Source organism: Salmo salar, unplaced genomic scaffold, assembly GCF_965601325.2.
Source record: "Salmo salar unplaced genomic scaffold, fSalSal1 ptg000245l, whole genome shotgun sequence".
Classification (NCBI taxonomy): Eukaryota; Metazoa; Chordata; class Actinopteri; order Salmoniformes; family Salmonidae; genus Salmo; species Salmo salar.
This window is the reverse complement of record NW_027675337.1, coordinates 170072-194600: the sequence shown is the minus strand read 5'-3', so window position 1 is coordinate 194600 and position 24529 is coordinate 170072. Positions and strand designations below refer to the sequence as shown.

Genomic DNA, 24529 nt, shown 5'->3' with positions numbered 1-24529 from the left:
CCCTCCCACAACCCTCACCTCAACCTACCATACTGTACGTCCCCACCAAACCCCTCCCACAACCCTCACCTCAACCTACCATACTGTACGTCCCCACCAAACCCCTCCCACAACCAAGTCCTGGAAAGCAGACCCCCACCCCAACAATGATTCCCGAGAGAAGAGTAAAGGTATGGAGGTGTGAGACGACGTGACAGACAGAACTAAAGAGAGGCGTTGGGCGGGATGAGGCGGTCAGTCCGTCTGTCTCAGCGTTGATAGGTAGAGGATGATGACAGTCAGTCAGACAGACAGACAGACCAGGGAACAGGGACCAGGTCAGTCTCGACCCTCCTCAGCATCCTCTCCATCTCCCTGGTTGTCTGAGGTCCACAGCTACAGGGACACAGAGATGAGCGAGTGGGGAGACAGAGATGAGCGAGTGGGGAGACAGAGATGAGCGAGTGGGGAGACAGAGATGAGCGAGTGGGGAGACAGAGATGAGCGAGTGGGGAGACAGAGATGAGCGAGTGGGGAGACAGAGATGAGAGAGGGGAGACAGAGATGAGAGAGGGGAGACAGAGATGAGAGAGGGGAGACAGAGATGAGAGAGGGGAGACAGAGATGAGAGAGGGGAGACAGAGATGAGAGAGGGGAGACAGAGATGAGAGAGGGGAGACAGAGATGAGAGAGGGGAGACAGAGATGAGAGAGGGGAGACAGGGATGAGAGAGGGGAGACAGGGATGAGAGAGGGGACAGGGATGAGAGAGGGGACAGGGATGAGAGAGGGGACAGGGATGAGAGAGAGGACAGAGGGGACAGGGATGAGAGAGAGGACAGAGGGGACAGGGATGAGCGAGGGGACAGGGGATGAGCGAGGGGACAGGGATGAGCGAGGGGACAGGGATGAGAGAGGGGACAGGGATGAGAGAGGGGACAGGGATGAGAGAGAGGACAGGGATGAGAGAGGGGACAGGGATGAGAGAGGGGACAGGGATGAGCGAGGGGACAGGGATGAGCGAGGGGACAGGGATGAGAGAGGGGACAGGGATGAGAGAGGGACAGAGGGGACAGGGATGAGAGAGGGGACAGGGATGAGCGAGAGGACAGGGATGAGAGAGAGGACAGGGATGAGAGAGAGGACAGGGATGAGAGAGAGGACAGGGATGAGAGAGGGGACAGGGATGAGAGAGAGGACAGGGATGAGAGAGGGGACAGGGATGAGAGAGGGGACAGGGATGAGAGAGGGGACAGGGATGAGAGAGGGGACAGGGATGAGAGAGGGGACAGGGATGAGAGAGGGGACAGGGATGACAGAGAGGACAGGGATGACAGAGAGGACAGGGATGACAGAGAGGACAGAGAGGACAGGGATGAGAGAGAGGACAGAGATGACAGGGATTAACAACATGTTCAAAAAGACACTGTAGGTCAACATTCACATTTAGCAGACTCTCTGATCCAGAGCCACTACAGTAGTGAGTCATTTAGTAGACTCTCTGATCCAGAGCCACTACAGTAGTGAGTCATTTAGCAGACTCTCTGATCCAGAACCACTACAGTAGTGAGTCATTTAGCAGACTCTCTGATCCAGAACCACTACAGTAGTGAGTCATTTAGCAGACTCTCTGATCCAGAGCCACTACAGTAGTGAGTCATTTAGCAGACTCTCTGATCCAGAACCACTACAGTAGTGAGTCATTTAGCAGACTCTCTGATCCAGAGCCACTACAGTAGTGAGTCATTTAGCAGAGCCACTTACAGTCAGTGAGTCATTTAGCAGAGCCACTTACTAGTCAGTGAGTCATTTAGCAGACTCTCTGATCCAGAGCCACTACAGTAGTGAGTCATTTAGCAGAGCCACTTACAGCAGTGAGTCATTTAGCAGAGCCACTACTGTAGTGAGTCATTTAGCAGAGCCACTTACAGCAGTGAGTCATTTAGCAGAGCCACTTACAGCAGTGAGTCATTTAGCAGACTCACTACTGTAGTGAGCAGAGTGCATACATTTTCATATTTGTTCCTACCGGGAACACAGGTTACATCGCTTCTCTACCTTTGTCTCAGGAATATGTGACCAAAAAGGGAGACACCAGTAACTCTCCTACATCATGAAGTCAACCCAGCGACAGCAGGGAAGTAGGATTTTAATAGATGACACTTACTGTCAAGTTATCTCTCAGTAGCTGCATGATCAAGGTGCTGTCTTTGTAAGAGTCTTCACTCAGAGAATCCAGCTCTGCAATAGCGTCATCGAAAGCCTGCAGGAGAACAGAAGTTAACATTAAAAAATATTTTTTTTAAATCACAGTGTTGTTGTTCATTTCATATTGATGACTGTACATTGTTGTTTGGGTTTGGAGTTGGCGAGGAAGGAATCTCTCGCTGTTACTTGGTCACGTGACGTTAAAACTTGGTAGGACAGAGGGAACACGCTAGCTAGAACCTTCTCCCCTCGCCTCTGATAGGCCAAAAAAAGCATTTCCCGATGTCCTTCATCAGGTTCGCCCGTAGGTAACGTGTGGACAAAAACCGGGTGCTTCACAAAGCACGATCAAATTAATTAGCCAGCTACAGTAATTTTGAGAAACATTAAGAAAGTTTGGTTAATTTGACCAACAAAAATTAATTAAAACAGACCAGTTATCTACCTTTGATAAGCAGCTAGTTAGCTCTCATACCAATGTCAAGTCTTTCTGAACTAATATCTGACTAACTCAGAAATATGAAGTTATTTCAGAATGAAAGTTAACTGGCTGATGCATCATGCTCTGACGTTACGCTAGCTAGCTATCCCCAGTTAGATAATGCTCTGTGACGTTACGCTAGCTAGCTATCCCCAGTTAGATAATGCTCTGTGACGTTACGCTAGCTAGCTATCCCCAGTTAGATAATGCTCTGTGACGTTACGCTAGCTAGCTATCCCCAGTTAGATAATGCTCTGTGACGTTACGCTAGCTAGCTATCCCCAGTTAGATAATGCTCTGTGACGTTACGCTAGCTAGCTATCCCCAGTTAGATAATGCTCTGTGACGTTACGCTAGCTAGCTATCCCCAGTTAGATAATGCTCTGTGACGTTACGCTAGCTAGCTATCCCCAGTTAGATAATGCTCTGACGTTACGCTAGCTAGCTATCCCCAGTTAGATAATGCTCTGTGACGTTACGCTAGCTAGCTATCCCCAGTTAGATAATGCTCTGTGACGTTACGCTAGCTAGCTATCCCCAGTTAGATAATGCTCTGTGACGTTACGCTAGCTAGCTATCCCCAGTTAGATAATGCTCTGTGACGTTACGCTAGCTAGCTATCCCCAGTTAGATAATGCTCTGTGACGTTACGCTAGCTAGCTATCCCCAGTTAGATAATGCTCTGTGACGTTACGCTAGCTAGCTATCCCCAGTTAGATAATGCTCTGTGACGTTACGCTAGCTAGCTATCCCCAGTTAGATAATGCTCTGTGACGTTACGCTAGCTAGCTATCCCCAGTTAGATAATGCTCTGTGACGTTACGCTAGCTAGCTATCCCCAGTTAGATAATGCTCTGTGACGTTACGCTAGCTAGCTATCCCCAGTTAGATAATGCTCTGTGACGTTACGCTAGCTAGCTATCCCCAGTTAGATAATGCTCTGTGACGTTACGCTAGCTAGCTATCCCCAGTTAGATAATGCTCTGTGACGTTACGCTAGCTAGCTATCCCCAGTTAGATAATGATCTGACGTTACGCTAGCTAGCTATCCCCAGTTAGATAATGATCTGACGTTACGCTAGCTAGCTATCCCCAGTTAGATAATGATCTGACGTTACGCTAGCTAGCTATCCCCAGTTAGATAATGATCTGACGTTACGCTAGCTAGCTATCCCCAGTTAGATAATGATCTGACGTTACGCTAGCTAGCTATCCCCAGTTAGATAATGATCTGACGTTACGCTAGCTAGCTATCCCCAGTTAGATAATGATCTGACGTTACGCTAGCTAGCTATCCCCAGTTAGATAATGATCTGACGTTATGCTAGCTAGCTATCCCCAGTTAGATAATGATCTGACGTTATGCTAGCTAGCTATCCCCAGTTAGATAATGATCTGACGTTATGCTAGCTAGCTATCCCCAGTTAGATAATGATCTGACGTTATGCTAGCTAGCTATCCCCAGTTAGATAATGATCTGACGTTATGCTAGCTAGCTATCCCCAGTTAGATAATGATCTGACGTTATGCTAGCTAGCTATCCCCAGTTAGATAATGATCTGACGTTATGCTAGCTAGCTATCCCCAGTTAGATAATGATCTGACGTTATGCTAGCTAGCTATCCCCAGTTAGATAATGATCTGACGTTATGCTAGCTAGCTATCCCCAGTTAGATAATGATCTGACGTTATGCTAGCTAGCTATCCCCAGTTAGATAATGATCTGACGTTATGCTAGCTAGCTATCCCCAGTTAGATAATGATCTGACATAATGCTAGCTAGCTATCCCCAGTTAGATAATGATCTGACGTTATGCTAGCTAGCTATCCCCAGTTAGATAATGCTCTGTTATGGTATGCTAGCTGTCCCCAGTTAGATAATGCTCTGTGACGTTACGTTAGCTAGCTAGCTAGCCCCAGTTAGATAATGCTCTGTGACGTTACGCTAGCTAGCTATCCCCAGTTAGATAATGCTCTGTGACGTTGTTAGCTAGCTATCCCCAGTTAGATAATGCTCTGTGACGTTGTTAGCTAGCTATCCCCAGTTAGATAACGCTCTTATGCTAGCTATCCCCAGTTAGATAATGCTCTGTTATGTTAGTTAGCTAGCTATCCCCAGTTAGATAATGCTCTGTGACGTTATGTTAGCTAGCTATCCCCAGTTAGATAATGCTCTGTGATGTTATGCTAGCTAGCTATCCCCAGTTAGATAATGCTCTGTTATGTTAGTTAGCTAGCTATCCCCAGTTAGATAATGCTCTGTGACGTTACGTTAGCTAGCTATCCCCAGAGCCACAATGTCAATATGGTGTAGACCGTAAAAAGCTATGAAAACAAAAAATGTGTCTTTTTAGTCTTAAGGTTAAGCATAAGGTTAACAGTGTAGTTAATGGTAAGTTTAAAAATCACATTTTAAGAAGAGAAACTTTAAAAAAACGACTTTGTAGCGGTGGTAACTAGGGACGACCGTTGTCCCCGGTTGCGTTCGTCCGTGAGCTCGTTCTAAACAGGATCGTCTAAGTTGTTCAAAATGGCGGCAGTATGCGCTGCACTGGTCTTTCGCCTTTTTGACACGTGACATGTGAAATAGGTGTATTTATGCAGTTGTTCAAAATGCACAGATCGCTTTATATACATCCATCTCTCTTCTCAAAAGAAACTATCGGTAGTTTGAAAACTTGGCCTCATATATTTCTGTCATGCTGCTTTGCTGACAATTCTAACTACTAGTGCTGAGCGATTAGTGCATTTGGGAGGTCGGTTCGGTTTGCATTGTAATTTAAAACAAAAAAACATTTAAATCACGTTTTCTATTTCGGTTTTGATTATTTGGATTGAATGCTGTAACACAGAATAAAACAATTTTATAAAAATCCCATGGATGGTGGTGACGGCCCATTTGTTATTTCTTATCACTTATCAACATTACTTAAGAATATTTCAGTTGTGTATATTACATTTTTTTTTCTTTGAAGACTTTATTATTCCATGTCATCATCTCGTCTCTATAGAGCTGCTGCCAATGCCGTCCATTTTGTAGTTTTCCCCCCAAAGTAAATAAGGCAGACTTTTAAACGGCCGATTATCAACAATCGATCACGTAGATCATGTATTTTCAGGTAGAGATACCTTGAAGCCACAGCTACGTCCCCTCATGATCATGTATTTTCAGGTAGAGATACCTTGAAGCCACAGCTACGTCCCCTCATGATCATGTATTTTCAGGTAGAGATACCTTGAAGCCACAGCTACCCTCTACGTCCCCTCATGATCATGTATTTTCAGGTAGAGATACCTTGAAGCCACAGCTACCCTCTACGTCCCCTCATGATCATGTATTTTCAGGTAGAGATACCTTGAAGCCACAGCTACCCTCTACGTCCCCTCATGATCATGTATTTTCAGGTAGAGATACCTTGAAGCCACAGCTACGTCCCCTCATGATCGTGCATGACCGTCTATTCTGCAGCAGGTTTTAAAAAGACAAGGACACTGAACAAAAATATATAAAAAAAAACAACAATTTCAACGATGTTACAGTTCGTAAAGTTCGTTTAAAAGGAAATCACTCAATTGAAATCAATTCACTAGGCCCTAATCTATGGATTTCACATGACTGGGAATACAGATATGAATCTGTTGGTCACAGATACCAACAACAACAACAAAAAGGTAGGGGGCGTGGATCAGAAAACCAGTCAGTATCTGGTGTGACCACCATTTGCCTCATGCAGCGCGACACATCTCCTTCGCATAGAGTTGATCAGGCTGTTGATTGTGGCCTGAGGAATGTTGGCTGACATGTCTGGTGAGCTATGCAGGTCATGGAAGAACTGGGACATTTTCAGCTTCCAGGAATTGCGTACAGATCCTTGTGACATGGGGGGGCCGTGGATTATCACGCTGAAACATGAGGTGATGGAGGAGGACGAATGGCACGACAACGGGGCATCAGGATCTCGTCAAATTGCCATCAATGAAATGCAATTGTGTTCGTTGTCCGTAGCTTACGCCTGGTCCATACCATAACTCCACCATGGGGCACTCTGTTCACAATGTTGACATCAGTAAACCTCTCGCCCCACACAACGCCGTACTGCCCGGTACAGTTAAAACCAGAATGAATCCGTGAAGAGCACACTTCTCCAGCGTGCCAGTGGCCATCAAAAGGTGAGCATTTCCCCACTGGAGTCGGTTACGACGCCGAACTGCAGTCAGGTCAAGACCCTGGTGAGGACGACGAGCAACGCAGATGAGCTTCCCTGAGACGGTTTCTGACCGTTTGAGCAGAGATTCTTCGTTTGTGTAAACACAGAGTTTCATCAGCTGTCCGGGTGGCTGGTCTCAGATGATCCCCGAGGTGAAGAAGCAGGATGTGGAGGTCCTGGGCTGGCGTGGTTACACGTGGTCTGAGAGGCCGATTGGACGTAATGCAAACATTTTCTAAAACGACATTGGTAGAAACATTTCTACGTGGCAGAAAAATTAACATAAATTGTGTTTTATGACAAAACTGCACATTTTAGAGTGGCCTTTTATTGTCCCCCAGCACAAGGTGCACCTGTGTAATGATCATGCCGTTTAACCTGTCTGGGCTAGGGGGCAGTATTTTCACGGCCGGATGAAAAACGTACCCAATTTAAAACAGGTTACTACTCTGGCCCAGAAACTAGAATATACATATTATTAGTAGATTTGGATAGAAAACACTCTGAAGTTTCTAAAACTGTTTGAATGGTGTCTGAGTATAACAGAACTCATATGGCAGGCAAAAACCTGAGAAAAAGTCAACCAGGAAGTGGAGGATCTGAGAATTGTAGTTCTTTCTAGTCCCTTTCGGTTACGTTGCACTTCCTAAGGCTTCCATTGGCTGTCAACAGCCTTCAGAAAGTTGTTTCAGCATTCTCCTGTCACTGGGCAGATAATAGGAGCTCAGTTACTGAGTGGACTGCCTGGCAACAAAGGGATTGGATATGCGCGGTCACGCTGTTCCTTCTTTTTCTCCTTGAATTAATACGCTATTGTCCGGTTGGAATATTATCGCAACTTTACGTTAAAAATACCATAAAGATTTATTTTAAAAAGCGTTTGACATGCTTCTACGTACGGTAATGGAACATTTAGACCGTCTCTGGTACCGCGCTCGCGCGTTATGCCTTTGTATAGTGCTCTGAACGCACGAACAAAATGGAGGTATTTGGACATAAATATGGATTATTTTCAAACAAAAACAACATTTCTTGTGGAAGTAGCAGTCCTGGGAGTGCATTCCGACAAAGATCAGCAAAGGTAAGAGAATATTTCTAATAGTAATTCTGAGTTTAGGTTGCCCCGAACTTGGCGGGTGTCTGTATAGCTCGCTGTGATGGCTGAGCTATGTACTCAGAATATTGAATAATGTGCTTTCTCCGTAAAGCTATTTTAAAATCTGACACAGCGGTTGCATCCAGGAGTAGTCCATCTATAATTCTTTAAATAATTGTTATATATTTTGTCAACGTTTACGATGAGTATTTTTGTAAATTGATGTGCTCATTCACCGGAAGTTTTGGTGGGAATACATTTTCTTAACATCACGCGCCAATGTAAAATGCCGTTTTTGGATATAAATATGAACTTGGATTGAACAAAACATACATGTATTGTGTAACATGATGTCCTAGGAGTGTCATCTGATGAAGATCATCAAAAGGTTAGTGCTACATTTAGCTGTGGTTTTGGGTTTTATTGACACATGTCCTTGCTTGGAAAATGGCTGTGTGATTATTTTTGTCTATGTACTCTCCTAACATAATCTAATGTTTTGCTTTCGCTGTAAAGCCTTTTTGAAAATCGGACAATGTGGTTACATCAAGGAGAAGTGTATCTTTAAAATGGTGTAAAATAGTTGTATGTTTGAGAAAGTTTAATTATGACATTTTGTCGTTTTTTTTTAATTTGCCGCCCTGATATTTCACTGGCTGTGTCCCGCAGGTGGGACGCTAGTCCACGTAGCCCTGAGAAGTTAATCAGCTTCTTGATATACCACACCTGTCAGGTGGATGGATTATCTTGGCAAAGGAGAAATACTAACAGGGATGTAAACAAATTTGTGCACAAAATTAGAGAGAAATCAGCTTTTTTGTGCGTATGGGACATTTCTGGGATCTTTTATTTCAGCTCATGAAACATGAGACCAGACACTTTACATGTTGTGTTTCTATTGTTGTTCAGTATAGGATGCGCAATGGATTATTATCATTGTAGTTAATTACCACATTTTAATGTGCTAAACTATGTATAATACTGGCCTGTTGGAAACTACAACTCCCTACTACATCGCACAGTTCAGGCTGGATCTGATTTATCTCTAGAGAAACTACAACTCCCTACTACATCACACAGTTCAGGCTGGATCTGATTTATCTCTAGAGAAACTACAACTCCCTACTACATCGCACAGTTCAGGCTGGATCTGATTTATCTCTAGAGAAACTACAACTCCCTACTACATCACACAGTTCAGGCTGGATCTGATTTATCTCTAGAGAAACTACAACTCCCTACTACATCACACAGTTCAGGCTGGATCTGATTTATCTCTAGAGAAACTACAACTCCCTACTACAATGTGGCATTGAGCTCATATAATTAAAAAAATATATTGAATATTGAAATGTAACGAAATATTGGTTAATCGCTCAGCACCACCAACCAAATCACGCCCTGGGTATTCAGCCAATCAGTGTCCGCAGCAGTCACATGCGCCGAATACAACAGGTGTAGACTTTACCGTGAGCTGCTTACTTACAATAATGAGACTATAAACAAGGAGTACCAGTACAAAGGCCCCCTACGGCGGCGACCCCGCGCCCCCACGGCGGCGACCCCGCGCCCCCACGGCGGCGACCCCGCGCCCCCACGGCGGCGACCCCGCGTCCCCACGGCGGCGACCCCGCGTCCCTACGGCAGCGACCCCACATTTCACAGGGTCACTCCAATCCCAACCCAGGCACCCACGGCCCGTTTGAAAACAACCCTCGCGACCCACCAGCTGAGACTCGCCGCCCTATCAGGACTGTCCGCCCATCATCGAGCGGCCATCTTGGACGGGGCTGATAATCACATACCGTCTTGGCCAGTTTGCAGGCCTGCTCGGGGGAGTTGAGGATCTCGTAATAGAAGACGGAGAAGTTGAGAGCCAGACCCAGACGAATCGGATGGGTGGGCTGCATGTCCTTCTTGCTGATCTCAAACGCATCCTTGTAGGCCTCCTGGGAGTTACCGATGATGGCTGGAGAGACGAGAGAGAGAGAGAGAGAGAAAAAGATTAGAAATATACTATTTTAAATAAAATTCATCACATCAACAGTCATTTTTTGCTGAATAAATATTTCAGACAGTTTTCCCGTCTTTAAGATCAGAAATTATAACTCCACCCTTCAAAAAAACTATAAAACTTTAAAAAAACTAAAGAGAAAGAAAAATGGATGCCTGTTGTGGTCCGGAAGTAACGTCTGTAGCCAGTGAGTCAAAGCGATAACGTTATGGTGGTGGTAAAGGTGGACGGGACCGTAGGCCTACGAGGAGCATTAAGTTCAGGTCTATTTCCTGTTCCAGTTACACAGAGGTGGAGACGAGACGATGTCTTTCCACTGTGCAGCTCAACGCAACAGACTGACAACTAAGAGGAACTGAGCCCTGCTGCAACTTCCTGTTCACACGTTCTCTCTCTCTGACGAGCGTCTACTGGTCCTCCCCCTCACAGCTTCCTTCAGTCACTAGAACCAGCCTCCCCTCACAGCTTCCTTCAGTCACTAGAACCAGCCTCTACTGGTCCCCCCCTCACAGCTTCCTTCAGTCACTAGAACCAGCCTCCCCTCACAGCTTCCTTCAGTCACTAGAACCAGCCTCCCCTCACAGCTTCCTTCAGTCACTAGAACCAGCCTCCCCTCACAGCTTCCTTCAGTCACTAGAACCAGCCTCCCCTCACAGCTTCCTTCAGTCACTAGAACCAGCCTCCCCTCACAGCTTCCTTCAGTCACTAGAACCAGCCTCTACTGGCCTCCCAGCCGTCCTGAACCACTCCACCGCTAGCCGTTCACCACTCCACCGCTAGCCGTTACCACTCCACCGCTAGCCGTTCACCACTCCACCGCTAGCCGTTACCACTCCACCGCTAGCCGTTACCAGCCTCCACCGCTAGCCGTCTGAACCACTCCACCGCTAGCCGTTACCACTCCACAACTCCACCGCTAGCCGTTACCACTCCACCGCTAGCCGTTACCACTCCACAACTACACCGCTAGCCGTTACCACTCCACAACTACACCGCTAGCCGTTACCACTCCACAACTACACCGCTAGCCGTTACCACTCCACAACTACACCGCTAGCCGTTACCACTCCACAACTACACCGCTAGCCGTTACCACTCCACAACTACACCGCTAGCCGTTACCACTCCACAACTACACCGCTAGCCGTTACCACTCCACAACTACACCGCTAGCCGTTACCACTCCACAACTACACCGCTAGCCGTTACCACTCCACAACTACACCGCTAGCCGTTACCACTCCACAACTACACCGCTAGCCGTCACCACTCCACAACTACACCGCTAGCCGTTACCACTCCACAACTACACCGCTAGCCGTTACCACTCCACAACTACACCGCTAGCCGTTACCACTCCACAACTACACCGCTAGCCGTTACCACTCCACAACTACACTGCTAGCCGTTACCACTCCACAACTACACTGCTAGCTGTTACCCAGCCATCTGAAACAATCATTTCATGAATGGTGGAGAAGCGGCTAGCTGTGGAATTATGTTAACCTGTTATGGCTAGGGGGCAGTATTTTCACGGCCGGATAAAAAAAACGTACCCGATTTAATCTGGTTACTACTCCTGCCCAGAAACTAGAATATGCATATAATTATTCGCTTTGGATAGAAAACACTCCAAAGTTTCTAAAACTGTTTGAATGGTGTCTGTGAGTATAACAGAACTCATTTGGCAGGCCAAAACCTGAGAAGATTCTATACAGGAAGTAGCCCTGTCTGACCATTTCTTGGCCTTCTTGATTATCTCTATCCAATACAGGGGATCTCTGCTGTTACGTGACACTTCCTACGGCTCCCATGGGCTCTCAGAAGGCGGCAAAAAGCTGAATCGTGGCTTTGCAGGCCCTGGCTGAAAAACATTAGCGCGTTTGGATAGTGGCTGGTCACAGTACTGTGAGAGACTCAGGCTCGTGCACGAGGGGATCCCATGCTTTTATTTTCTCTCTCTTTGTACGTATACACGCTTTCCCGGTCGGAATATTTTCGCTTTTTTACGAGAAAAATTGCATAAAAATTGATTTTAAACAGCGGTTGACATGCTTCGAAGTACGGTAATGGAATATTTAGAATTTTTTGGTCACGAAATGCGTCGTGCTCGTCACCCTTATTTACACTTCGGATAGTGTCTTGAAGGCACGAACAAAACGCCGCTTTTTGGATATAACAATGGATTATTTTGAACCAAACCAACATTTGTTATTGAAGTAGCAGTCCTGGGAGTGCATTCTGACGAAGAACAGGAAAGGTAATCAAACTTTTCTAATAGTAAATCGGAGTTTGGTCAGGGCTAAACTTGGTCGGTGTCAAAATAGCTAGCCGTGATGGCTGGGCTATCTACTCAGAATATTGCAAAATGTGCTTTCACCGAAAAGCTATTTTAAAATCGGACACCTCGAGTGCATAGAGGAGTTCTGTATCTATAATTCTTAAAATAATTGTTATGAACGTTTATCGTGAGTAATTTAGTAAATTCACCGGAGGTTTGCGGGGGGTATGCTAGTTCTGAACGTCACATGCTAATGTAAAAAGCTGGTTTTTGATATAAATATGAACTTGATTGAACAAAACATGCATGTATTGTATAACATAATGTCCTAGGTGTGTCATCTGATGAAGATCATCAAAGGTTAGTGCTGCATTTAGCTGTGGTTTTGTTTTTTGGTGACATTATATGCTAGCTTGAAAAATGGGTGTCTGATTATTTCTGGCTGGGTACTCTGCTGACATAATCTAAATGTTTTGCTTTCGCTGTAAAGCCTTTTTGAAATCGGACAGTGTGGTTAGATTAACGAGAGTCTTATCTTTAAAATCCTGTGAAATAGTCATATGTTTGAAAAATTGACGTTTCTTGTATTTTTTGAGGAATTTGTAATTCGCGCCACGCCCTATCATTGGATATTGGAGCAGGTGTTCGTCTAGATGTAAGAGGTTAAACGTTATTAAAATGTTGTTTTTTTTACCCCCCCCCCCCCCCCCATTTCGTGGTACCCAACCCCTGTGCCCCTCAGCAGGCCCTGAATTCAACTATTTAATTCACTTTACCAATGAGAAGGAGGCACGACAACTCTACCATTGTGTGATCAGCTGTCCACAAAAAGACACTTAATAAATAAAATGCATTGACATTCATTTGCAGTGTGTTTAAGCTGGTTTGTGTGTTTTCCCCCCCCCCCAGATATTGAAGGATCCTGTTTCGACGGCGTGACAACGACTACAACGATTGTTATTTTCCTAAGACAGAAGATCATACCAAAAAAAAAAAAAAATGTGTTTCACCTCACTTCAATTCATTTCCATCAATTCAACCCCCCCCCCCCCCCATACATCCTTCAGGACTGAAACACTGTCTAAAGTACTGTCCCACTGATTCCTAACAGACTGTCACATAGCGCCCCCCCCCCCCCCCAAAATAAAATTAAATTTAAAAAAAGTAGACATCGGTTATCCATTACGTCAGAAAAGGTTGATGTCAAAACGTCTACCTCCAGAGGTGTGGATGACACACCTGACGACCTGCTCCTCAACACACACACCTGGTTGGCTAAACACAAAAGGGACTCATCCCAAGGGCTTACCGGCTTTCTCCTCTCCCATCGCCACCTCCGCTAAGTAACGGTAGTAATCTCCTTTCATTTTCAAATAGAACACTTTGCTCTCGGCCGGAGTAGCATTGGGGATGAGGAACTGGTTCAGAAGACCCTGTAGAGAGAGAGACAGAGAGAGAGACAGAGACACACAGAGAGACAGACACAGGGAAGACAAGTTTGTTAGAAATATGCAAATAAACACAGTTATTTCCATGTGAATGGTTCTCTAGTCTACAGCATCCTCATAATGTAGCTCTGCTATAGGCAGGTCTAGACCCTCAGCACCAGTTCCTCTACAAATAAATCACGTCTAGTCGTGTGATGATGTAGGGAGTTGTAGTTTCCAGCCGTGTGATGTAGTAGTAGGGAGTTGTAGTTTCCAGCCGTGTGATGTAGTAGTAGTAGGGAGTTGTAGTTTCCAGCCGTGTGATGTAGTAGTAGGGAGTTGTAGTTTATATTCTACATACAGTGCTTTCATAAAGTATTCAGACCCCTTGACGTTTTTCCACGTTGTTACGTTAGAGCCTCATTCTAAAATGTTTATTTTTAATTTTTAAATGCATCAATCTATACACAATACTCCATTAGGACAAAGCAAAAACGGGTTTAGACATTTGTGAAAATTAAAAATATAAAAAAACCAGAAATGTTCCAATGACATCAGTATTCAGACCCTTTACTCAGTACTTTGTTGAAGCACCTTTGGCAGTAACCCGGGTAATGCCCCGAACCACCCGGGTAATGCCCCGAACCACCCGGGTAATGCCCCGAACCACCCAGCTCCTCCAGAACATGGTTCTGGGTAATGCCCTGAACCACCCGGGTAATGCCCCCAACCACCCGGGTCCTCCAGAACATGGTTCCAGGGTAATGCCCTGAACCACCCGTGGTAATGCCCCGAACCACCCGGGTCTCCTCCAGAACATGGTTCCAGGGTAATGCCCTGAACCACCCGGGTAATGCCCCGAACCACCCCGGGTCCTCCAGAACATGGTTCTGGGTAATGCCCTGAACCACCCGGGGTAATGCCCCGAACCACCCGGGTCCTCCAGAACATGGTTCCAGGGGTAATGCCCTGAACCACCCGGGTAATGCCCCAAACCACCCCGGATCCTCCAGAACATGGTTCTGGGTAATGCCCTGAACCACCCGACTGACTGAACCGCGGTCCCTTGGACCCCCCCCTGGGTGAGAGAGAGAGAGAGACATATCCCCTGGGTGAGAGAGAGAGAGCGACATCCCCTGGGTGAGAGAGAGAGAGAGAGACATCCCCTGGGTGAGAGAGAGAGAGAGACATCCCCTAGGTTTTTGCCCTGGCACTACACAGCTGATTAAAATCACCAAAGCTTGATGAGTTGGTTATTTGCCAGGTGATGTCTCTCTCTCTCTCACCCAGGTGATATATATATATGTCTCTCTCCCAGGTGATATATCTCTCTCGCTCTCTCTCTCACCCAGGTGATATATTCTCTCTCTCTCACCCAGGTGATATAGCTCTCTCTCTCTCTCTCCCAGGTGATATATATGTCTCTCTCTCTCACCCAGGGGATATGTCTCTCTCTCTCTCTCTCTCTCTCACCCAGGGGATATGTCTCTCTCTCTCTCTCTCTCACCCAGGGGATATGTCTCTCTCTCTCTCTCACCCAGGGGATATGTCTCTCTCTCTCTCTCACCCAGGGGATATGTCTCTCTCTCTCTCTCACCCAGGGGATATGTCTCTCTCTCTCTCTCACCCAGGGGATATGTCTCTCTCTCTCTCTCACCCAGGTGATATGTCTCTCTCTCTCTCTCACCCAGGTGATATGTCTCTCTCTCTCTCTCACCCAGGTGATATGTCTCTCTCTCTCTCTCACCCAGGGGATATGTCTCTCTCTCTCTCTCACCCAGGGGATGTCTCTCTCTCTCTCTCACCCAGGGGATGTCTCTCTCTCTCCTCACCCAGGGGATGTCTCTCTCTCTCTCTCACCCAGGGGATGTCTCTCTCTCTCTCACCCAGGGGATGTCTCTCTCTCTCTCTCACCCAGGGGATGTCTCTCTCTCTCTCTCTCACCAGGGGATGTCTCTCTCTCTCTCTCTCACCCAGGGGATGTCTCTCTCTCTCTCACCCAGGGATGTCTCTCTCTCTCTCACCCAGGGGATGTCTCTCTCTCTCTCTCCCAGGGGATGTCTCTCTCTCTCTCTCCCAGGGGATGTCTCTCTCTCTCTCTCACCCAGGGGATGTCTCTCTCTCTCTCTCTCACCCAGGGGATGTCTCTCTCTCTCTCTCACCCAGGGGATGTCCTCTCTCTCTCTCACCCAGGGGATGTCTCTCTCTCTCTCTCACCCAGGGGATGTCTCTCTCTCTCTCTCACCCGGGGATGTCTCTCTCTCTCTCTCACCCAGGGGATATGTCTCTCTCTCTCTCTCACCCAGGGGATATGTCTCTCTCTCTCTCTCACCCAGGGGATATGTCTCTCTCTCTCTCTCACCCAGGGGATATGTCTCTCTCTCTCTCTCACCCAGGGGATATGTCTCTCTCTCTCTCTCACCCAGGGGATATGTCTCTCTCTCTCTCTCACCCAGGGGATATGTCTCTCTCTCTCTCTCACCCAGGGGATATGTCTCTCTCTCTCTCTCACCCAGGGGATATGTCTCTCTCTCTCTCTCACCCAGGGGATATGTCTCTCTCTCTCCCAGGGGATATGTCTCTCTCTCTACCCAGGGGATATGTCTCTCTCTCTCTCTCACCCAGGGGATATGTCTCTCTCTCTCTCTCTCTCACCCAGGGGATATGTCTCTCTCTCTCTCTCTACCCAGGGGATATGTCTCTCTCTCTCTCTCTCACCCAGGGGATATGTCTCTCTCTCTCTCTCACCCAGGGGATATGTCTCTTTCTCTCTCACCCAGGGGATATGTCAATCTCTCTCTCTCTCTCACCTGAGACACCTGTCCCTCTCAGAGTGTCTCTACAACGGGACAGACAGGTGAGGAATGGCCTAACGAGCTGAATGAGGCCCTGGGTACTGGCTAACAGCTAATTACACTGAGCTGATTACTATCAGACCAGGGCTAAGACCAGGCAGGCAGGAACACCTCAATCCTTTCAGAGAGGGGAGGGAGGGAGGGAAGAGAGGGGAGGGAGGGAGAGAGAGGCAGGCAGGAACACCTCAGTCCTTTCAGGGGGGAGGGAGGGAGGAGAGAGGGGGAGAGAGGGGAGGGAGAGAGGCAGGCAGGAACACCTCAATCCTTTCAGGGGGGGGAGGGAGAGAGAGGGACAGAGAGAGAGAGAGGGGGACAGCGAGAGAGAGAGAGAGAGGGGGACAGCGAGAGAGAGAGAGGGACAGAGAGAGAGAGAGGGACAGAGAGAGAGAGAGAGGGCACAGAGAGAGAGAGAGAGGGACACAGAGAGAGAGAGAGAGGGACACAGAGAGAGAGAGAGGGGGACAGAGAGAGAGAGAGAGGGGGACAGAGAGAGAGCGGGGGACAGAGAGAGAGCGGGGGACAGAGAGAGAGCGGGGGACAGAGAGAGAGGGGGACAGAGAGCGAGGGGGACAGAGAGAGAGGGGGACAGAGAGAGCGAGGGGGACAGAGAGAGAGAGGGGGACAGAGAGCGAGAGGGGGACAGAGAGAGAGAGAGAGAGCGAGGGGGACAGAGAGAGAGAGAGAGAGCGAGGGGGACAGAGAGAGAGAGAGCGAGCGAGGGGGACAGAGAGAGACAGAGAGAGCGAGCGAGGGACAGAGAGAGACAGAGAGAGCGAGGGGGACAGAGAGAGACAGAGAGAGAGAGGGGGACAGAGAGAGAGCGGGAGAGAGAGAGGGAGAGAGAGAGACAGAGAGAGAGGGACAGAGAGAGAGAGAGCGAGGGACAGAGAGAGAGAGAGAGCGAGAGGGACAGAGAGAGAGAGAGCGAGGGACAGAGAGAGAGAGAGCGAGGGACAGAGAGAGAGAGAGAGAGGGACAGAGAGAGAGAGAGAGAGCGAGGGACAGAGAGAGAGAGAGAGAGGGACAGAGGGAGAGAGAGAGAGGGACAGAGAGAGCGAGGGACAGAGAGAGAGAGAGAGAGCGAGGGACAGAGAGAGAGAGAGAGAGCGAGGGACAGAGAGAGAGAGAGAGCGAGGGACAGAGAGAGAGAGAGAGCGAGGGACAGAGAGAGAGAGAGAGCGAGGGACAGAGAGAGAGAGAGAGCGAGGGACAGAGAGAGAGAGAGAGCGCGGGACAGAGAGAGAGAGAGAGCGCGGGACAGAGAGAGAGAGAGAGCGCGGGACAGAGAGAGAGAGAGAGAGCGCGGGACAGAGAGAGAGAGAGAGAGCGCGGGACAGAGAGAGAGAGAGAGAGCGCGGGACAGAGAGAGAGAGAGGGAGAGAGAGAGCGAGAGGGAGAGAGAGAGAGAGAGAGAGAGCGAGGGACAGAGAGAGAGACAGAGAGAGAGAGAGGGCGAGGGACAGAGAGAGAGAGAGAGCGAGGGACAGAGAGAGAGAGAGAGCGAGGGACAGAGAGAGAGAGAGAGCGAGGGACAGAGAGAGAGAGAGAGGGACAGAGAGAGAGCGAGAGGGCAGAGAGAGAGAGAGAGAGCGAGGGACAGAGAGAGAGAGAGAGAGCGAGGGACAGAGAGAGAGAGAGAGAGCGAGGGACAGAGAGAGAGAGAGAGAGCGAGGGACAGAGGAGAGAGAGAGAGCGAGGGACAGGAGAGAGAGCGAGGGACAGAGAGAGAGAGAGCGAGAGAGGGACAGAGAGAGAGAGCGAGGGACAGAGAGAGCGAGGGACAGAGAGAGCGAGGGACAGAGAGAGCGAGGGAGAGAGAGAGCGAGGGACAGAGAGAGCGAGGGACAGAGAGAGCGAGGGACAGAGAGAGCGAGGGAGAGAGGGAGAGAGGGAGAGAGAGAGAGAGGGACAGAGAGAGAGAGAGAGAGAGGGACAGCGAGAGAGGGAGAGAGAGAGAGAGAGAGGGAGAGCGAGAGAGGGACAGAGCGAGAGAGAGAGAGGGACAGAGAGCGAGAGAGAGAGGGACAGAGAGAGAGAGAGAGAGAGGGACAGAGAGAGAGAGAGAGAGAGGGACAGAGAGAGAGAGAGAGAGAGGGACAGAGAGAGAGAGAGAGAGAGGGACAGAGAGAGAGAGAGAGGGAGGGAGAGAGAGAGAGAGGGACAGAGAGAGAGAGAGAGGGACAGAGAGAGAGAGAGAGGGACAGAGAGAGAGAGGGACAGAGAGAGCAGAGAGAGAGGGACAGAGAGAGAGAGCACCTCCCCTTCCCCAGTAGTCTTACCAGCACATCATTACAGATCTCCTTCAGCTCCTTCTCTATCTTCTCCCTGTACTCCTTGGCCATGGCCTGCTTCTTCTCGCTGCCCTCGGTCTTCTGCTCGATGCTGGACACCACCCTCCAGGAGGAGCGCCGAGCGCCCACCACGTTCTTATAGGCCACAGAGAGGAGGTTCCGCTCCTCGTTGGACAACTGGGTGCCTTCCTCCGTTACGGCCTTCATGGAGGCAGCCATGTCATCGTAGCGCTCGGCCTGCTCTGCCAGCTTGGCCTTCTGGACCAGCTCCTTCTGAACCACCTCGCTCTTGTCAACCATGGTTACTAGGGACTGAGGAGAGAGAGAAGAAGAAGAACCATGGTTACTAGGGACTGAGGACAGAGAGAAGAAGAAGAAGAACCACGGTTACTAGGGACTGAGGAGCGAGAGAAGAAGAACCACGGTTACTAGGGACTGAGGAGAGAGAAGAACCATGGTTACTAGGGACTGAGGAGAGAGAAGAACCACGGTTACTAGGGACTGAGGAGCGAGAGAAGAAGAACCACGGTTACTAGGGACTGAGGAGAGAGAAGAAGAAGAACCACGGTTACTAGGGACTGAGGAGCGAGAGAAGAAGAACCACGGTTACTAGGGACTGAGGAGCGAGAGAAGAAGAACCACGGTTACTAGGGACTGAGGAGCGAGAGAAGAAGAACCACGGTTACTAGGGACTGAGGAGAGAGAAGAACCACGGTTACTAGGGACTGAGGAGAGAGAAGAACCACGGTTACTAGGGACTGAGGAGAGAGAAGAACCACGGTTACTAGGGACTGAGGAGAGAGAAGAACCACGGTTACTAGGGACTGAGGACAGAGAAGAAGAACCACGGTTACTAGGGACTGAGGAGCGAGAGAAGAAGAACCACGGTTACTAGGGACTGAGGAGCGAGAGAAGAAGAACCACGGTTACTAGGGACTGAGGAGAGAGAGAAGAAGAACCACGGTTACTAGGGACTGAGGAGAGAGAAGAAGAAGAACCACGGGGACTGGGGACTGAGGAGAGAGAAGAAGAAGAACCATGGTTACTAGGGACTGAGGAGAGAGAAGAAGACGAACCATGGTTACTAGGGACTGAGGAGAGAGAAGAAGAAGAACCATGGTTACTAGGGACTGAGGAGAGAGAAGAAGAAGAACCACGGTTACTAGGGACTGAGGAGAGAGAAGAAGAAGAACCATGGTTACTAGGGACTGAGGAAGAGAAGAAGAACAGAACCACGGTTACTAGGGACTGAGAAGATGAACCACGGTTACTAGGGACAGAGAAGAAGAACCACGGTTACTAGGGACTGAGGAGAGAGAGAAGAAGAAGAACCACGGTTACTAGGGACTGAGGACAGAGAAGAAGAACCACGGTTACTAGGGACTGAGGACAGAGAAGAAGAACCATGGTTACTAGGGACAGAGAAGAAGAACCATGGTTACTAGGGACTGAGGAGAGAGAAGAAGAACCATGGTTACTAGGGACTGAGGAGAGAGAAGAAGAACCATGGTTACTAGGGACTGAGGAGAGAGAAGAAGAAGAACCATGGTTACTAGGGACTGAGGAGAGAGAAGAAGAAGAACCATGGTTACTAGGGACTGAGGACAGAGAAGAAGAACCATGGTTACTAGGGACTGAGGACAGAGAAGAAGAACCATGGTTACTAGGGACTGAGGAGAAGAAGAACCATGGTTACTAGGGACTGAGGAGAGAGGAAGAAGAACCATGGTTACTAGGGACTGAGGAGAGAGAAGAAGAACCATGGTTACTAGGGACTGAGGAGAGAGAAGAACCACGGTTACTAGGGACTGAGGAGAGAGAAGAAGAAGAACCACGGTTACTAGGGACTGAGGAGAGAGAAGAAGAAGAACCACGGTTACTAGGGACTGAGGACAGAGAAGAAGAACCACGGTTACTAGGGACTGAGGAGAGAGAGAAGAAGAACCACGGTTACTAGGGACTGAGGAGAGAAGAAGAAGAACCACGGTTACTAGGGACTGAGGAGAGAGAAGAAGAACCATGGTTACTAGGGACTGAGGAGAGAGAAGAAGAACCACGGTTACTAGGGACTGAGGACAGAGAAGAAGAACCATGGTTACTAGGGACTGAGGAGAGAGAGAAGAAGAACCACGGTTACTAGGGACTGAGGAGAGAGAGAAGAAGAACCACGGTTACTAGGGACTGAGGAGAGAAGAAGAAGAACCATGGTTACTAGGGACTGAGGAGAGAGAAGAAGAACCATGGTTACTAGGGACTGAGGAGAGAAGAAGAAGAACCACGGTTACTAGGGACTGAGGAGAGAAGAAGAACCACGGTTACTAGGGACTGAGGACAGAGAAGAAGAACCATGGTTACTAGGGACTGAGGAGAGAGAGAAGAAGAAGAACCATGGTTACTAGGGACTGAGGAGAAGAACAACCATGGTTACTAGGGACTGAGGAGAAGAAGAACCACTAGGGACTGAGGAGAGAGAAGAAGAACCATGGTTACTAGGGACTGAGGAGCAGAGAAGAAGAACCATGGTTACTAGGGACTGAGGAGAGAGAAGAAGAACCATGGTTACTAGGGACTGAGGAGAGAGAGAGAAGAAGAACCATGGTTACTAGGGACTGAGGAGAGAGAGAGAAGAAGAACCATGGTTACTAGGGACTGAGGAGAGAGAGAAGAAGAACCATGGTTACTAGGGACTGAGAGAAGAAGAACCATGGTTACTAGGGACTGAGGAGAGAAGAACCATGGTTACTAGGGACTGAGGAGAGAGAACCATGGTACTGGGACTGAGGAGAGAAGAACCATGGTTACTAGGGACTGAGGAGAGAGAAGAAGAAGAACCATGGTTACTAGGGACTGAGGAGAGAGAAGAAGAACCATGGTTACTAGGGACTGAGGAGAGAGAAGAAGAACCATGGTTACTAGGGACTGAGAGAGAGAGAAGAAGAACCATGGTTACTAGGGACTGAGGAGCGAGAGAAGAAGAACCATGGTTACTAGGGACTGAGGAGAGAGAAGAACCATGGTTACTAGGGACTGAGGAGAGAGAAGAAGAACCACGGTTACTAGGGACTGAGGAGAGAGAGAAGAAGAACCACGGTTACTAGGGACTGAGGAGAGAGAAGAAGAAGAACCATGGTTACTAGGGACTGAGGAGCGAGAAGAAGAAGAACCACGGTTACTAGGGACTGAGGAGAGAGAAGAAGAACCATGGTTACTAGGGACTGAGGAGAGAGAAGAAGAACCACGGTTACTAGGGACTGAGGAGAGAGAAGAAGAAGAACCATGGTTACTAGGGACTGAGGAGAGAGAAGAAGAAGAACCATGGTTACTAGGGACTGAGGAGAGAGAAGAAGAAGAACCATGGTTACTAGGGACTGAGAAGAAGAACCATGGTTACTAGGGACTGAGGAGAAGAAGAACCATGGTTACTAGGGACTGAGGAGAGAAATGTTGGCATGGCAGATACACTTGATACAATACAGGGGAGCACAGGGTCAAGCCGCAGCGGAGCGCCCCTGGATGGAGAGCAAGTTGTGTGTTCAGTGTCCTACTCAACTGCACACCGGTAAGGGATTGTTGTTATCAATCTGAACCCAGAAGCCCTGCAGTTCCCAGATCCATTCCCAGCGCCAGGACCCGGGATTCAAATCGGCAACTGCCCACATCAACACGGAACAAAGTCCAGGAAATCTAACCTATAGCTAGCACCAAAGCAAAGTAACAACTCATAAACTCAGGGTAATTTCTGATTTAATAAAATAAAAAAAAAAAACACCAGATAAAGTTAAAATATCACTCTGGTAAAAGGAGCAGTTTCCTCCTCGTGTAATCTAGAAACGGAAGTGAGGTGCGTAGTGATCCACAATGTAACAAATGCATAGTATAAACCAGGGCCTAGCAAAAACAGACAGCAGTGAGAATAGTACTAAACTGAATCAATACCCTACATCTGCTGTTAACCATGCAGAATAGCCCAGGGGTCTACAGACAACACTGATTTACCGTGCTCAATCAATCCCATATTTTCCATTCCACAATATACATGTAGACAAGCCTGGTACTTGTGGCTTTGGGTCATGAGACATGCCCTGTGGATTTCCTCTAACACGTAAGTCGCCTTTGCACTGGAAACATTATCCAGGTTAAGACATGATATAGATGGTATGTACTACACAGCAGTGAAATCGCACTAGCCTGGATCCTACCGTGTGAAGAACAAAAAGGCGGATGTGTATTCACTCCCTTGCCATGCCACACCCATGTTGTACCTGTTATAATTATTAGCATTGAACAGACGGAGCTGGCTAACATTTACACACACACACGGCGCTGGACATACTGTACCATTTATCTAGTATGTTAGTTAGATACATTTAATGTTTCAATGGGATGTAAAGTTAGATTGATTAAATCTCTGCGTTAACTACAATCGCCAATGGGAGTATAACGGGCGTAATGCCATCGTCCCCGCCTTAAAAATAAAAAATGACAACGGTGTTACTACGGTTGTTCACTACTCATCTGGAAATGACTAGCTAACGTTAGCTACTAGCGAAACCCGGCATTACGCACAATCAAACCGTGTCTGGGGACATATAGGTTGTTAACGTTAGCTACGATCGATCAAAATGAGAGGGTTTCAAAATAGTAAGATTAGTTTGCTACTTTATTTATACGTGTTAGCTAGCTAACAAGGCCGCTAACTGGAGTTATCCATGCGAGTAAAGTGTTGGCTGTGACTGACTTGTTAGTTAGGTCGTGAACCTGCCTTCAACAACAAAAAACCAAACGGGGGATTTTTTCGTATTTTTCCCCCCAACGACACATGTTTTAAACATCAAATATTGTTTTTGTGTATCAGCAAATGGTGAAATATGGGTCCAAAAACCAAAAAACGGTTTAACTTTAGCTATCTCGCCAGCTAGCTACGGAACTGTAGTATTGTACCGACCAAGCCCATTTTGAATTAACTCAGTTGGTCTAGCCTAGCTACATGTCTGCTATTGCTAACCAAATTCAACAGATTAGCTAACATGAATTATCGACCACAATAGATAAGGTAACTTACTTGAAGCCAACTCTAAACCTGACAGGATGAACAAAAAGCTAACCTAGAGCGAACAAATCTCCCCAGAAACAAAAACATGTAGCTATTGTTCTTCAGTCAGCTAGCTAGCTAGCTACATTCCTAGCTAACGTTAGCAACCTGACAAAACTAACTGAAACTCTACCGTTAAAAACACATACTACCCGCTATTTTCCTCTAGTAAAATCCATTGTCAACACATACAACATAAAAAAACTACAATAAAAAACCATGTCTTAAACGTGAATCTAACATGACTTTTAAAAGGAAGAACGGCCTCTTACCTGAGTGCAAAGGGAATAGTGGTGTGTGTGTGTGTGGCTAGCTAAGCTACGTTACACAGCTGATTCTCTCACAAGCTGTCTGACTGTGGTACACGGGGTTTCCCTCCAATCACACCCCAGCAGCAGGGACGCACTTACCACAGCCACAAAATCAGCACAATTATTCACTAATCCCCCTTGCCCTATTTCTTATTAATCAAAAAAAATAATGTAATCTTATTATTTAAAAAAATATATTTTAATTGTTTTATTTTTTACATTTTAAACCCCTAACTTTAACCACACTGCTCATATTATTCCTTAACCTTAATTGAAGCCCCCCCCCC

The 24529-nt window shown here is 47.6% G+C and overlaps 1 protein-coding gene across 1 annotated transcript; it reads right to left on the bottom strand.

Annotated features, from left to right (window-relative positions):
- Window positions 1-24309, bottom strand: LOC106591438 (14-3-3 protein beta/alpha-A). The gene is made up of 6 exons (XM_082971284.1): window positions 24204-24309; window positions 18828-19151; window positions 13576-13699; window positions 9777-9940; window positions 2146-2241; window positions 1-375 (listed from the first exon to the last, which is right to left on the bottom strand). Exons 2-6 carry the CDS (start codon window positions 19137-19139, stop codon window positions 319-321), a joined length of 753 nt encoding a protein of 250 aa, XP_082827410.1. The 5' UTR covers window positions 19140-19151; window positions 24204-24309; the 3' UTR covers window positions 1-318.
- Between the last annotated feature and the right edge of the window lie 220 nt (window positions 24310-24529).

Excerpts from the sequence above, each read along its gene's own strand:
- LOC106591438 (XM_082971284.1), bottom strand. The coding sequence starts at position 19,139 with ATGGTTGACAAGAGCGAGGTGGTTCAGAAGGAGCTGGTCCAGAAGGCC. Across the intron at positions 13,700-18,827 it reads AGATCTGTAATGATGTGCTG|GGTCTTCTGAACCAGTTCCT; the intron begins GTAAGACTACTG and ends CTCTCTCTACAG. Across the intron at positions 376-2,145 it reads TACTGAGAGATAACTTGACA|CTGTGGACCTCAGACAACCA; the intron begins GTAAGTGTCATC and ends GTGTCCCTGTAG.